The sequence below is a fragment of the Haemaphysalis longicornis genome, unplaced genomic scaffold, assembly GCF_048455015.1.
Source record: "Haemaphysalis longicornis isolate Haplotype H1 unplaced genomic scaffold, Haemaphysalis longicornis Haplotype H1 scaffold_10, whole genome shotgun sequence".
Classification (NCBI taxonomy): domain Eukaryota; kingdom Metazoa; phylum Arthropoda; class Arachnida; order Ixodida; family Ixodidae; genus Haemaphysalis; species Haemaphysalis longicornis.
This window is the reverse complement of record NW_027526204.1, coordinates 144,350,814-144,366,712: the sequence shown is the minus strand read 5'-3', so window position 1 is coordinate 144,366,712 and position 15,899 is coordinate 144,350,814. Positions and strand designations below refer to the sequence as shown.

Sequence of the window (15,899 nt, the reverse complement as noted above, 5' to 3'; positions counted from 1 at the left end):
GTGAAACCGGAAACTTGTTTGTTGTTAAAATTTATTTTTCAATTTTCGTCACATGGCCTCACGTGTGTCGTCTACAGCGGTTGGCTGCACCAAAACGACATTTCTTCAAAAGTCGCTCGCACGTCCTGGTATTTTCGTTTCCAATTGTGCTCGCGGAACATACATCTCGGCAAGTAAAGTGAAGTTGGTGAAGTAGTGCGGCGAGGCTGACAGCTTGAAAGGACTGTAGGACTGCAGCCGATCGTGGCTGGATCTGGATCCCTCAATCTGGACGGTTGCGCGTGTCTTGCGCAACGTAGCGTAACTGGCGTAACCGAAGAATGTCGGCGTACAAAGCCGATGCTCAGCTGATACCCACACACGACGTGACAGCGCGGAGTCCACGGATATCGAGATGCGGTGGACAGGGCGAATACATCGCAGCTGTCAACGAGTTGGTGGCCACAGATCGCGTTCGGTTCGCCTTTCTCGCGTATGCAACAGCGGCTTCGGCCCAACCCGGGGCCCCGCTTTCATCGCCTGAGGTGCGGCGATTGGTTGACTACGTGACCGGTGCGAATACGGACTTCGGCACCGTGAAGAATTACTGTTGCGACGTTTGGGGTGCGAGTGCAGACGACACAGTCCTCGAGATCCTCTATGTTATGCGCAAGTTCAACGCCATGCGCAGAATCTTCAAAGTCTGCAAGCATAGGGCGGCCAGGCTCTTCGAGTCGCCCAAACGCATCAGCAAAGTTTGGTGAGATGTTGTGCTTGCAACTTTGCATCGAGAGGTAAACGTTCTTGAAAGAAATCAAGGCACCAAATAAGAGACGTACACGCCCTCTCCATTCAAGGCAATGTGCAGACACAAGCATATCGGCATATCCGGCATATCGGCCGGACCTTATATTTCATTACTGCGCATGCGCCGATTGCCCAGTAGATGCATATTTGGTGCTGCTGTTTGTCTAATAATTAAATGCTAAGAATCTGGTGAATAGAGGCTGCTGGCTTGAGCTTTTGCAAAAGCCTTCATGGCCTTTAAGAAAATTGAGCATTTGCTGGCATAGCAATTGTAACTGCAACACTGTATGGCTCGGCCAAAGCATCGTTCCCAGGCTAAAGGATGATGCACAATTTGGATTGTATATGTTGGCAAGTAATAAAGCTGTAAAAACAGCAGAGTGTACAAGGGACAGATAATTCCTTGGGTGGCTTTGTTTGCATAGCTTTGTTTGACCTTTTCACTGATCAATGAGATTGAGTGTAATATTATAGACATATGTGGCCAATCACAATATACTGTATATTATTAGACCCCTTCACCGAGGAACGTAGTGTTTTGCTAGTTTACGAGGATGCGGGTTCAATTCCCGGCCGCGGCAGCCACTTTTCTGATGGAGGCGAAAAGCAAAAATGCCCGTGTGTTCGAGAATTCGGCGCACGTTTAAGATCCCCAGGTGGTCAAAATTAATCCGGAGCCCTCCAATCAGTTTCACTAGTTTCTAGCATAAACCTGTTAGCTTGTAGCGTGAGCTTGTTGGGAAGCGCTGCAGACAGATACTACACACTGTGAAATAGCGTAGCTGTTGTCTGTTTTCATGCAAAGGCAGCACAAATTACGAGAAATAAAATACACAAAGAAAATCGCTGTTCAACTTCGGACGAAGAATGTCACAAGATGCACACCAAACCTTTTTTTTGCATCCATGATGCCTGCAATGCCTTGTAAGAAACAAAGGGCATGGCAGCATCAAGATGCACATGCTGAACGTGTAAGTGCATTTTTGTTATTAACGTGTCCAGTTCTTACATCCTGAACTTTTTCAACGTCTGTTCTTCTCAAAGGTGCGACTTGGCCAACTTCTGTGATGCCTGCAAGGACAATGAAGCAGTGGAGATCCTGCGACATTTCTTGCCTGAATCGTCATCAGCAGCCGAGCTCCCCGCTGAAGCAATGGTGGTGTTGCTCTATGAAGGTGGCATTATTACTTCCGATAGTTACGTGGAGCTACGCGAATACGTAAAAACGAAGTACAACGATGAAGAGCTGATAGAACATCTCTGTAAGTACCTCGGCATTACACGCCTGGCCTCTCGGAAATTCAGTGGAGCTTCTTTTGCAATACTGCACGCAATTTTAAGTGAGCCACAGCTATGACTGGCTCAAGGCATTGCATTTAATGTTATCGATGTTGTGGTGTTTCAATTTGGAGGCTCTGGAGTTTTCTAAAAATGTGAATACGAATAAAATAGTTCGTGGTATACAACTTGTATACAATTTCAGACTGCGTATTGGAGCTACTACAAATGTTCAGGATGGCGCCAACTAGTGTGGTGTAGCTTCGAAAATGATTGTCAGAGTGTGATCAATGCCGATGTCACTTGTTGGCAAATGTGGAAATGCAAATATCCATTTTGGGTTGTCTCTTACTTTTTTATAGGCCCAAAGGTACTGTCTCTTCTATACAGCCCTGCGTGTTTTTAAAAAGGCAGTAATACAGCGAAAAAAATATTTGCCATTTGGCCTGATACTTCAAGCCAGCCTTTTTTATTGATTTTTTTTTGCTATTCATGTTCCATTTGAATGAAAATGTTTACTTGAATTGTAAACATTTTCACTGCTATCTATTTTGCCTCAGTGTTATGGTTTTTTTGCATTCAATTCTCCATCCTTGGATTTATCAATGCCTTTAATGAAACCTTCTGTGCAAACAAGCGTGCATTTATGGCAGCATGCAAGACCATGCGAGAAACAGAAGACCCCCGCAGGATTGCGCGCTAGCTTGATGTAAAACCAAATACGCAAAGCAGACATAAATCCAACAGTCTAGGTTGCGTCATGGCATACAAGGAAAATGCGTGTAAAATGAAATAGGTAATCATTGTGTTCCGTACGCTGTATGTTTTATTACAAATGTGAGCACATTACAGGCCGGACAAAAAAAAAATCCAGATTGTATTTTGGAGTGCATTGTACATTGTACTTTATTTTACATCAGAAAGATCGTGTTTTCAGCACGCTTCAAAACTTGGTTGAAACAGTGTTATGTTGGTCCATCAATTGCCTTTCTAGGTGACGCAGCGAGACGGTACCCGATGACCAACAGCCCACACGGGTTTGCCATTATTTTCAACCACAACAAATACAGAGACCCCAAAAACGAAACACAACTCGCGGATCGTGATGGCACGAAAAAGGATGTTGGTATGTACAAAATTGCACCCTTGGCTACAGCTCTGATAGGTCTCTCATTCGTGCACTCCAACAGCCAGAATTGTTGGAACTAGGTTCTTTCTACCACCAGCAAGAACGTGGAAAGAAAAGAAAGGAATTCTAGCGGTCTTCTAGAGCCTTATCCAATTTGCCCGTAAATTTTTGAACCCACCAAAAAGTAGGGTGGGCTTCAAGAAATATTTCTAGAACTACATACGTAGGTGTAGCGTATTGAACTTTATTTACCTCCACTGCTGCTTTGATTGCTTTGTAAGTACAGGTGCGTTAGGGTTACAATTTTTATTGGTATATTTTACTGATATGTCACATTCTTCATTGTTCCTGTGTACCATTAGGCCCTTTCGCATGGAGGAAAGAAAGCTTTGGAAAGGGGGGGAAGCGCCCTAAAATGGCATTTCCGTCTTCAGAAAAAGCGACGTCGGGGCCTCTTCTAATCCCCTTTTGCCTCCATGCCCTCGTATAACGCAACACACCAGTACGTTTATTGAAAGTAGTAGACCACATACGTGAATACCAAGCCTGCTATCTTCCTCTCACAACAGCACTCCCTACAACAATGCATTGGTGATAACAATTTGCGATCTTGCCACTGTCAGCGTCATATTCTGCATTAATCTAAACTGCCCGATATTGTCATCTTCCGTAGTTCCAGGGACGTGATTGACTACCTTATTGTCTTGTGGGTGCAGTTTCATTCAGTGAAAGATGTCCACGAGAAAAATCTAAGTTGGATCAGTGTTATTAAAACGAAAAAAAACTTGGAGAATATGGAGAACTAGAGGCCTGGATTTGTTCACGCGACGTTATAAAACGAGGCAATCTAAAAATCTGAAGACAGCCGACAAAGAAGTGGGGATGCCACAAATAATGCTTTCCTTTTTCTTTTTTTCTTTTTTTCCTTTTTTTCTGCACAAGTATAATGCTTTTCCAGTACAGACTCCTAGCCCTTGTCTTTGGTTTTGCACTGTTCTGCTTTGAAATGGACTGCAGATTTCTTTCCCCTTTAAACGAGTTTATTGTTTTAAACAAGTTTATGAGTTTATTGTAATCTGCTTATACCCGTGCCACACGTGCATGAAAAATTACATTAATTGTTTAAGGCCTCAAGATACCGAATGACATTATTTGGGTGGGCCGTGCTACACGTGAAAACGCGAAGGCATTAAATGTGTTATACATTAAGGTAATAATGAACAAAAAGAGAAATGCTATGTAGAGAAAAGCGTCGTACAAGGGTTAAGAATGTTTTTTGTAAAGAAAACGTTATGAGAAATAGTGTTGTCTAAAAAATGGTGTGAGCTGTTTCTAAAAGCGGCTTCAGCAACTGCCGTTGCCTGCCAGCGGTAGCCAAATCCAGAAAACTCAAAATGACGAGTAACACGATGTTTTGCCTTTTGCCGCTGTTTTAGTGAACTTTGTCTTCAGAACTTCACCACCAAGAGTGCACAAAAAGTCGATTATTTTGAAGTTCAGCTATGCTTTCGTGTCAACACTAAGGTGCTGAGAGTTTCGTTGGTTTCATTTGGTGCTCATCGCATTCCAGAATAGGCAGATTGTTAAGACATTCGCTAAGGCAAATGAGTTGTGCGGTACTCCTTAAACCAAAAGTGATATTAGAGCGAGTGGCATTAGATTTTTGCGTGTAGTTGCGAATTAATGGCATTAAAACTTCAGGCATTAAGCACTTAATGTCATTTTTCGTGTGCGATTGGCACGGGTATTAGGTAGTTACCTGTGTCAGCGATACGAAATGCTGCAAAGCTTTTTTTTTTTTTTTTTCTGGCTACCCCAGAAATTGGTTTCAGCAATGCATTTCTTTTGTATCTTTTATTTCCAAATTACTGCGAGTAAGTTAAAATGTACGTTACAATAGGAAATTCTCGTAACATTCTTTTTCTTTTCCTGGTCTGAAGTCATTATTAAAGACATAGCTGTGTGCTTTTGTAGTAGTAACTACCTACAGTTGGTGTCATATTTTTTGGCTTAGTGGGGATTGGTAGATAGCCCGCATAGTAAAACAGTTTGACAAACCGGATCTGAAAAAAAACAGTCACGTTACCATCACAGATCTATTAAAAAAGCCTCTAAGTATTGAAGAAGCCTGAATTTTTTCAAAGCCTGAAAAATCCATCAGTGACTGCATGGCTCCTCTAAAATGTTGCTTGTAACGCTTCCTCTTTCTCTCCGATTCCAAACCATTTTATCTTCTTGCCAGAGTTGCTCAAAGAAATGTGGACGGAACTTGACTTCACGGTGCGAGTCTATGAGGACCAAACAGCGGAAGGGATTGAAAGGTTACTCAACGATGTAGCCACCATTTGGAACCACGAGAAGAGCGATGCCTTGGTTGTGGTCATCCTCTCCCATGGATACAGAGGTAGCCTGAACTCCTGGCTCAGTGTTCTAGTCTTGTCTTGTTCTTTTTGCTTACGCTTTATTGCTTTATTGCTTTACGCTTACGCTTTATTGCTTATGCTTACAAAATAGGCTGAAACAAACTGCTTTTGGCAGCGTTAGGATTGGATGTTGCGAAGACATCAAGCTCAGAAAAAATCCATATTCAAAAGCAAATATGCCTTACGCTGAATATCTTATTATGACATGTTCTATTTACTCTGGTGATAATCCGGTAAACATAACTGTAAACATTACCTTGATATAATTTCACCCTATAAACACAACTGTCGACATGAAAAGAAATAACGAGACATCATGCGCCTTTCTGAAGTTCATAATAATAGACAGCGGCTGTCACTCTTAGCATAATCAAAATAGTATGTTGAAAAGGCAGAGATTGCGAGAGCTCAAGAACCTAATTTTCATTTCGTTGTGGGTTCTTTGGTGTGCAATACCTGTGCCAATACTTTTTACGTTTGAGAAGATATTAACCCAGTGGAATATTTTGGTGTTTACGAGAATAAAGCCTACATTTCTGAAGGACGTGGTACTACCACTATCTGAAAATCTTATTTATGTCTGATGCGAGGACTTTGATGTAACAACTACTTTTTCTACTGGCATTCGCAGAGAAATATTGAAAATAAAGTATATCTTATTCACACTTCACGAGTCTAAAATGAATGTCATGCCCATCTGACAGCTTTTGTTTATAGAAGCACATTTTGTGACTTTTTGAAGCAAGTATTGCAACCATATTTTCTTTGGTAGGCCGTTCAGCCCATGGGTTTATGACAAAATCACTACCTTGGCTTTCTTTTCTTGTAAGCAGTTATGTATTAACATCGGTGCCCATAAATTAGGGTGACCAGGCGTCCGTCCCGTTTTGTCCGGGACAGTCCCGTTTTTGGGGTCTCCTTCTGCTGTCTTGTCTTTTTGTCCTAATAAACAATCATGTCCCATTGTCACAGGTCTGCATGGCTTCAGAATTGGTGCCAAGCAAACTGATCGAACCAAAAGTGTGTTAACTCATTACAAGTATATTTTACAAATATCGTAAATACCCGACTCTAACGCGCACCTTTTTTCCGGAAAAATAGGCCGAAAAATCGCATGCGCGTTAGAATCGGATACAAAACCGAAACTGCCGAAACAGCGGAAATTTCGTCCCACCCATCGCCATCGCCATCTTAAGATGGCACCAAAGCCTTTAGCAACATTGAGGAAGACTTCTCCACGTTTAGCAACAATTTTTCGAATGGAGGAAGCAGAAGCGCCTATGGTTTTCTATCGGCGTTCACACAAATCGTCAAATCGTTCCACTTGCGCACTTGATAACAGCAATGGCAGCAGCGGCTCTCACGCGTTCAAAACGAGCGGACGGCTGAAGCGTGCGGCTCTGGAGAAGCTCGCGGGATGGGCGTGCGAGGCGTGGGCCACGATCCCATCGACCATGGTTGAACGTTCGTTCAGAAGTGTGGCATCGCGAACGCTCTTGGCGGCACCGAGGACGAGATGTTGGGGTCAGCGGAAAGCGACGAGGAGTGAGATGAGTGAGATTACATCGGGAAATAAATCGCCCATTTCTCTCGCATTCGTTTGTCTGGGTTATAAAGTTCCGTGCGCGTTACAATCGGAGGTGCAAGTTTTTTTTGTTTTTTTTCCAAGAAAATCGGGGGCGCGTTAGAATCGAGTAAGTACGGTATGATTATAAAGGCCAGTTGCACTCAAATTTCACCGCTGACAAATTTGCTTTGAAAGTACTGTAGTTACCACCAAACCAACCGGTACAGTCGAACCTCATTTTAACAAAGTAGTATCGGGACAGCAATTAGTTCATTATAACCGATATTCATTATAACAGTAAAGGTAAAAATTGGCTATAACAAATTGACAATCTGGCTCGTGCAAAAATACTTGATACAAAAATGCATTTTTTGAGGCTGCGAACCCATTGACACGGTAACCCTTACCTTTCTCCAAGTTGCATTTTGAGCTCAATGAACCGGAACATGAGTACGTGAAGTTCACTTGACAAAACAGGACTGCGTCCTTATTTATTTGATGAAAAATGTGATCTTCGTCTGGTAGATACTCATAGCACTGAGCGGAATGAAGTTTTCCACAGTGTCCACGAACGAAAGGGCCTGTATACTTTTGCAGTTCAGGACTAGGGGTTTTTTTTCCAATTAGCTTCTCAGCCTCCTGGTCAAATATTTCTTCAATTATATGCGATATCGCGTGGCTCTCACGGTTTCAGTTTCGTAAAAGGATAAGTGTCATTGAAAAAAAGCGTGACCAACCAAAGTCTGTATTTAGTTTGCTAGAGCCGATAATTCTCTCAGCGGAAGTGACATTGCGGCCGGCCCTGCGCTTTTTCCTATGGCCAGGCCGGAGAACTGGTCATCACGCTCTCCTCAGTTTCGCTTTCAAAATCTCCGATTTTTTATGGTGGTTTGCGCCGCAGATGCACGCATTTCAGGTGTCACATTTTGTATCTTGCAGTCTTTTTAGGCAGACTATATGGCAGTGACGTTTTCCAGAGGTTGAAATTTTTTTTAATGCAGCTGGCCTTTAAAATACTTTGAAATATTTACCAAGACAGCAAAATTTAGATCTATTCTTACCAAAGAACGCTTTGAAGTTTGCTGCCGAAGACATCTTCGAGGAAATGATATTTTCCTAGTGGACCATTGTCAAGCAAAGCATTGAAAAGAAACTAAAATATTGGAACTCATAAGGCATTTCTGTCTCTGAGAGATGGGTGCAAGTCTTTAAAGAGATGACAACAGGGGATGTGCACAGTGCTGAGATTTCTCGCATCGCGGAACTGGCCCTGTGTTTTCCTAGAACCACGGCTCTAGTAGAGCGCTTTTTTTTTTTTCTTTCATTGTGAAGTCAACATGGAGATCAACTTGCTGATTTCGTGCAATGTTACCTACTTGTGTGGCTGAACTTTTTCTACAAGTGCGGAGAATTGTACAAGTGATTCTTGTGGGGTAAAGACCTGCTCAAAAAAACTAAATTGTCGGCAAAATACACCCAATGCCAACCTTTCTCCCCATCTCAACCTTTTGTCCTTTTTACGCTCGCCCCCTCCACCCGCTGGAGTGTCCCGTTTTATACCTCCATAAATATGGTCACCCTACCATAAATGCATCAATGTCATCCTCATTCAATTAAGGCGGTAATGTTCACTGCATGTCTCTGTACTATGGTTTTCAGGTGGGTTCTATGCCCAGGACTGCAAAAAAGTGGACCTGGAAACGATCGAAAGCTACCTGTGCGACAAGTGCGAGGCCCTCAAGAAGAAGCCCAAGATACTCTGTGTACAGGCCTGTCAGAACGGCGACTCTCCGGGTAACTTTTACCGCGACTCTTTTCTTTTATAGGGCGCTGTGCAGGTCGCGTTAAGAATCTCGGGTTAACTACTTAATAAACCAAGCTGAAAGGGGGGGATAATGGGCCTGTTTGTAAACCACCCAAACCATTTTTATAATCTACAAAGGAATTTTATTTATTTATTTATTTATTTATTTATTTATTTATTTATTTAACACACATTCCTACAGCGCCCGTAGGGCATTATTGTAGGGGGGTTATTTTGAACAGTATACAGCACATAAATTTGTTTGTGTGAGACAGATAACAATGAAACACTTATTTGAACAACAATAGATGAGGAAAATACCATTCCGGAAATAAAATTATACAGCATGCTCTATAGCCTCAGCAAAATTCGCTGCAAGAAACACTTCGTTCGGGAGATTATTCCAGTCACTAATAGGAATCATTCTCTAGTGAATTTTTTGGCATTAATAAAGTCCCTTCCCCCCGTGCAGCCATTCTTTTTATCTCTCAACACACTGTGCAACTTTTTATCGGCTCTATTGAACTATCCTAGGCTGAAAGGAAAAGTTCGAAATGCATGAAAACTTTGAACAGATGAGGAAAAAGCATAAGCAGTACGTTGCATATCATTGTCCCGCTTCCCCCCCTCCGTTGTTAAGTCTCCATCACTTTTCCAATTTGCAAGCAGAAGATAATTATGCAATATTATGTCACTTTTCCAGTTTACAAGCAGAAGATAATTATGAAATATTATATAACTGCTGCATACAACTGAATCCTATGCTAGCCAGAAGGCTGGCGCACGTTTCAATAAGAGAATGCTGATTTTTCCTCTCAGTTTAGTGCTGATGATGCTGTATAACTTCTTACGGAGACAAGAAATGTTGAAAGGCAAAATGTCCAGCAACAATAAGGCGATAGCCTGGATTTACTATTACACCATCGGGTTTGTCTGTTGCGGTCTTTGAGGTGTACTTAAGCATGCCTCCAAGGCTAGCAGGATGTTCATGAATGAGTTGGTGTGGGTTGCGAAAATGGGCTGCTTTTGTGATAACAAGTGAAGAAGTGCTTCACCACAAAACTGCTTCTCCATATGTTGGAAATTGATTGAAACGAAGCGCGGAGCGCATAATTTTACAACTTTGCATTGTTCCTCTCGAACCTCTTTCAGACGAGCCGCGCAGAGGCAGCACTGAAGCAACCAACCGGGCTGACGTGCTCAAGTTCATGTCTACGGTCCCCAAGTAAGCTCCGATTTCCTAATTTGCATAGGGATTCTCGCTGTAAAGGTGTTCTTCGAAACTGCAATCAAGACTGCCTCCTTTCTTTACGTGGAAGCATATAAACAATACCCCATTTAGCCTTAGCCATTTGTTGGAACCTCCTGTCTTCACAGAGGACCTCGCATGCACCATTTGATTCACTGAACAGCAACAGGGTTGGTCCTTTTTACCGAAAGAATTTGTCCTGCTGCAATGCCAACTTACTATAATTATTCCTTCTTAATTTCACAGAAGGCATAGTGCCGCATGGGTTTTGCTTTTGCTGGCTCAGTATACAAGCCACAAGATTTCAATCGTGGCACCCTCTACCCCAGTTGAAAGCGAAGAATGAAATAAGAACGAAAATGAGCGATGTGCATGACAATTCGATGCGATTTGAAGAATGCCCCATTGATTTTGCGCTAGTACGAAGCTTTTGAGTGTGATGGGACGTAGCCCAAGTATAATTTCTGTTCTCAGCTTCAAGCACCAGAGGCGAAACAAACGTTGTGCGTTCTCTTCTTCTTCTTTCAGCTCTGTGTCGTACCGGGACCCGCACTGCGGAAGCGTGTTCGTGCGGGCGTTTGTGAATGCGGTTCGGCGTCACAGGCGCAACTACGACCTGGCGCAGATTGGCACCTTCATCAACAGCGACGTCGCAGAGACCCCCATCCCCGTTGTGTCTGGCGACAGCCGGCAACTTCTCTGGGCAAGCCAGACGTCTGAGCTGCGTAGCACCCTCACCCGATCACTCTATCTCACCAGGGAGTGATGCGCAAGTTGCCCAAGACCTCGCCACCTCACCCTCTCTTCCCACCCGATTTCTCTTTCGTGGCCAGCACGACGTGAGCATGAGGAACAAAAGAATGGTGCAAACGATGGAAGATGTTAATCGACCAGATTTAGGGGAAATCCCCAAGGTGAAGTAAGTTCCTGCGAAGGAAAGTTTGACATCCACCTCAATGCAGCCATACGGCTACATTTTTCTTCAACTGCGATGTTTCTGAGAAAGCTGTTAGCTTTCCTTTGTAGCCGTACGACTGCATTGAGGTGGATGTCAAACTTTCCTTCGCAGGAACTTACTCCACCTTGGGGATTTCCCCTAAATCTGGTCGATTAACAGCGTCCACCACTTCGAGTTGTTGATCAATTTGCTCTCGCGCTACAAACGATTAGCCTCCTGGTTAGCTCTGTTGGTAGAGCGACTGCTCCGGTTCTGCGGTGGTCCCGGGGTCGAATCCCGGACCAGGATGAATTTTTCTTCAACTGCGAAGTTTCTGAGAAAGCTGTACAGCTTTCCCTTGTAGCCGTTCGGCAGCATTGAGGTGAATATCAAACTTTCCTTCGACAATGAAGACGTGGGAAGGAGTTGGGTAAAAATGTGGCGCAGTTGCATTGGTGCTGTGATCTTCGATTGCTGTGTTCTTTGGTTCTTTGATTGCAGCATTTTTGTTTTCCGTTAACTTTCCCAACATTTTTCTATTTTTCGCATGGACCTGGCGGCAGTGGTACCCAGCCCTGATGTTGCCGCCTTGCTCATTTTTCACATTTAATTTTTATTCCCGTTTTCAATGGTGCCGTTGGTTTGAAAGGAAATCGTTGTTTGTACTGTAGAGACTGGCCGCCAGGCAGGTGGGAGGGTTCCCGATTCAGTACAAACCCCTTTCCTCCTAGAGTTTGCATCGTCCGCTTGCACCTATTACCACTTTGTGAAGATGTAGTCAAAGGAATCTAGTACATCATCCAGAGTAACATTCTGGCTACACCAGAGGTAGGGGACATTTTATCTTGTTATGGACTGTTACGACAATGTGCATTTTTGCACGCTGGTGGTGCGAGCCGAAATGTCGTGCAGCTTTGTTGATCTGTCACTTATTCTTTTATTTTCTTTTGAAGCGAAGCTTTATTGTCCTTACTGTTGCTGTTGTCCTCCAGTATGTCCTGCAGGAAAACAGACTTTCTCCGATGGTGATGATAAATGATCATGGGTGAGGTGAAAGAAAAAAATGCTTCCTGTGGGGGGAACCTAACGTGGGTCCCTTGCGTTATGAAGCTGGCGTCTATCCTATTGCTCTATTTAGACATGGTCGAAGCGAACGCCAAGCAGCAGGTACCAGTTTGCACGGTACACCCCAAACCCAAACGTTAGACCTACGGAGTGCGCACTGTAGAGTTGCTGTGAGTATTGTAGAAGAGTGGTGTGTACCTCCAAAGTAGCACACACTCGCAGCGTGGGATTGGCCAACCACAAAATCCATCACGAGGAAGCTTTGCGTTCAACCGTCATCGTTAGACGGAGGGGTCCATGATTTTTTAACCTGCACTGTGTTCTCATTTTCTGTGTTATTTATGTAGTTGCGATTTACGCTTCGGGTTGAGGTAGTGCGATTGTCTTGACTGCGTGCATCTAAAAATGGCGGTGAACAATGCTTGCTGTGTTTCACTGGTAGTGCCACAGAGATTTCAAGTTTTTAAGTCTTTTATAACAATTGTGCATTGCGTGTTTTTACTGCAAAGAGGTTTACAAGGGATGCTCATGCTAAAGGTTTTTTATATGCTTGCACATCTCAACATGCTTCACTGCAAGGTGTGTTGAAAAGGAATCACATGTGCATCCCGTTCCTCCATTTCTTGTATAACTTGGCGCTCACAATATCTTGCCAAGTTTTATTACACTGCTACATCACTCCTCGTTTCTTCATTCTTTCAGTGCATCTGTTGTGTGTAGTGAATTCATTGTTGCTCTCTAATGCTTGCGCAACACTTGCGTTTGATTCTGGTATTCCACTCTGGTTTATTCTCGCTTTCTGGCCAATGCGGGGCATATGCTGACATTCTTTCTCAGAGAAAAAGCTATTGCTTTAAGAGGGGACACTGCTCTTACAACAGCTTCCTTTAATTTTTAAATAAACTCTGTGAAACTTGTTGCTCTTGCTGCTTTTTTTCCACTGATTTCAAATATGACACCATTTTTTGAGTCAGTCAACTAGTTACCAAGATAATTAGAGATAATTAGTCATTTTTGAAGGAACAATAGACAAAGCTGTGTAAGCCGTAAAATTAATCTTTATACTTTTCAATACTATGAAACTGGGTGAATGCAATAAGAGAATTGGTTTTTTGATGCACCGCTTGGAACTTATTTTACAGCTCATTAAACATTGGTGGCACAGTGACAAGGAACAACTTCGGGTGCCAGTTTCAAACACCAAAGTTTAATGAACTGTAAAATTAGTTCGAAGCAGCGCATCAATAAAACCGATTCTGTTATTGCATTCACCGTTTCATAGTATTGGGAAATATAAAGATTACAGTTTTATGGCTAACACTGCTTTGTCTATTGTTCCTCCAAAAATGACTAATTATCTCTAATTATCTTGGTACGTAACTAATTGATGGATGCAAAAAAATAATGGCATAGTAGTGATCAGTGGGAAAAAAGCAGCAAGACTGACAAGTTTCACTCAGTTTACTTAAAAAATGAAAAGAAATTGTTCCTTACGACGCAATTTCGTGGTTTTCTTGGCCATGTACGCAATTCTTGTTCTCTTGTACCACCCCTTTATTTATGTTTGACTGGTCTCTGCTCAACTATCATTCCGAGAGGCTCGAAGTCTGAGCAGTTTCACTGGCATACATGTCACGGTCGTTTCAAAACTTGCCCCCCGATCTCAGACTAGTGTTACGCACATTGTACCTTGTAGTATTGTTGACTGTACAAGCGTTTGTGTAAGGGGGAGGCAGTTGCTCATGTGGAAAAGCTAACTGTTGCTTTGCTTTGTGTACTTGTGCTTGCCAGCGGTGCTTGGCCTCAAGTGTCTAAAAAGCCAACCTGCTCCCAATGTGTTTAACAGGGTCGGGAGTTTGGTTGCCATCTTTGGAAACTATTTCTCCATAGAGCCAATACATATTCTGCACACATTGAAATAACACAAAGTGGTGCATATTAGGTGTAACTTAGGGATTGCTAAGCCCCAACTTTGTGTAGGTCGGTTGGCACAGTGCGTCTCGGATTTGACGCCACCAGCCATCGCAATGGAAACCAGGAGTGCGCTTGTGCCAGCGTTCTCTGGTGCCTCCACCGTACATGTAACATGTCCCACGGAAGCATTTGCGAACGCTGGACCCGAATGTGCTCTCACGGTTTTTTGCACTGTCGAGAGCAATGCGGGAGATTGCGTCTTGATTGAAAAGTGCCTTGCATCTGTTTTTTTTTTTTTCTTCAGTCAACACTGCAGTGTAAGAGCAAGTTGGCCTATACGAGCAGATTGCAGCACTATGAATACACTTACACCACTCATCGTAGCATCGGCGGTTTAGCAACTCAGATAGTGCCAAAAGCGAGGAAATAACCATTGTGACCCGTACGTTTTTGAGCGCTACGATTTTTTGCAGGGTCAGAAATTGCTAGTGATGTAATAGGAGTGGAGGAGCTTGTCTAAGCATTGTTCTGAAAGGAAAAAACAGTATGGCTGGGGTGTGTATATGTAAAGTAAATGTATTCAAGAAGTTCTGCCGTTCCCCCCCTGCGTCTTTGGTTCCTGAAGTGTACTTCGGTTTGTTGCTTGTTAGAGGGGGAAAGTCGGCCCAACAGGGCCAAGTCGTGACCTAGTCGAAGCTGTGCCTTAAGTCTAGTTAGGTCTTCACTGTTTACGACTGCACTTTTATAATTCAAACATAGTCGACTTCTGTTTAAAGTTTTTGCGGCAAGACTGCACGAAACAGAACTATGGCAACAGATGCCTAGTGGGTGCATTCACTTACAAAGGATGATATACTTTTTTTTTTATTTAAACAGCCTTGTGATACCTATCCAAGGTTCTAGTTCTAAGCTATGTCATTGGTTCATAGCGATAACCGGTTACAGCCAAGTACTATACCTAGGGTGGTATAGCGTAATGTCCTTAGCGAGGGAGTGTCCTGTTAGTATTGTTGCACTTATTTAGGTTGGGATAGCTTACCCTAGACTGCATAATCTGGGGATGCCAGACTACTTTCCAGGAAACATATTCTTTTTCTCAACTGGACTTGTCAGCATATTGAAAATGGACATGTTCAATAAACTCCCAGTGTTCCCTAGGTGATTTCCCTGCCACGTTTCTGACCGAGCCCAATGCTGCTTAGCCTTGTGTGTGGATGGATACCAATGCAACCGCGTTGCGAAGGCCATTGCGTTCGTCCAGTGCTGACTCATGTTTGCAGAAACTTGAGAGTTTTGTCAAGTACCTTGGAAGAAAATCTAGGTACGGGAACGATGATGACAGGTGTAACACTTGGGGATAGGGAGTGAGTGCCATGCATTAGAGAATTAAGTTGTGTGCATGCTTCAGGTTTACATTTCCCTAGGTTTAGCGGTTCAGCACATTTCCCTAGGTTTAGCAGTTCAGCACTCATCCTTTCGCATTCACTGTATCATGAGGTGTATTTTGGTGTCCTTAGAATCGTATGTTATGCCACTATGTTATCCTATTAACTGACGCAAAAATAAGTTTTCATGGTCTCATAAAAAAAAAGTGAATGCTTACATTCACTCTTTCTCTCAACATGTCTATGCAAATGGTGCAGTTTTGTTTCTTGCAAATGTTTGTTAAAACTTGCATTTTGGGGGTGGCTAGTCATTCAAACTTGAGTTGTGTGTGTGTGTGCGTTAAACTGTGTTAAGAGTGCAG

General features: G+C 43.0%; 1 protein-coding gene across 1 annotated transcript; it reads left to right on the top strand.

The window, feature by feature from the left end:
- Nucleotides 1–66: 66 nt before the first annotated feature.
- Nucleotides 67–15,856, top strand: LOC144159560 (caspase-3-like). Its single transcript, XM_077691128.1, has 8 exons — nt 67–195; nt 230–739; nt 1,831–2,048; nt 3,059–3,190; nt 5,436–5,597; nt 8,843–8,977; nt 10,140–10,212; nt 10,765–15,856. The coding sequence occupies exons 2-8, from the start codon at nt 321–323 to the stop codon at nt 11,000–11,002; spliced, it is 1,377 nt and encodes a 458-aa protein (XP_077547254.1). The 5' UTR covers nt 67–195; nt 230–320; the 3' UTR covers nt 11,003–15,856.
- The last annotated feature ends 43 nt before the right edge of the window (nt 15,857–15,899 follow it).

Bases quoted from the DNA above. Each gene is read 5' to 3' on its own strand.
- LOC144159560 (XM_077691128.1), top strand. From the start codon at position 321: ATGTCGGCGTACAAAGCCGATGCTCAGCTGATACCCACACACGACGTG. The intron at 2,049-3,058 runs GTAAGTACCTCG...TTGCCTTTCTAG, and splicing joins AGAGCTGATAGAACATCTCT to GTGACGCAGCGAGACGGTAC. The intron at 10,213-10,764 runs GTAAGCTCCGAT...TTCTTCTTTCAG, and splicing joins TTCATGTCTACGGTCCCCAA to CTCTGTGTCGTACCGGGACC.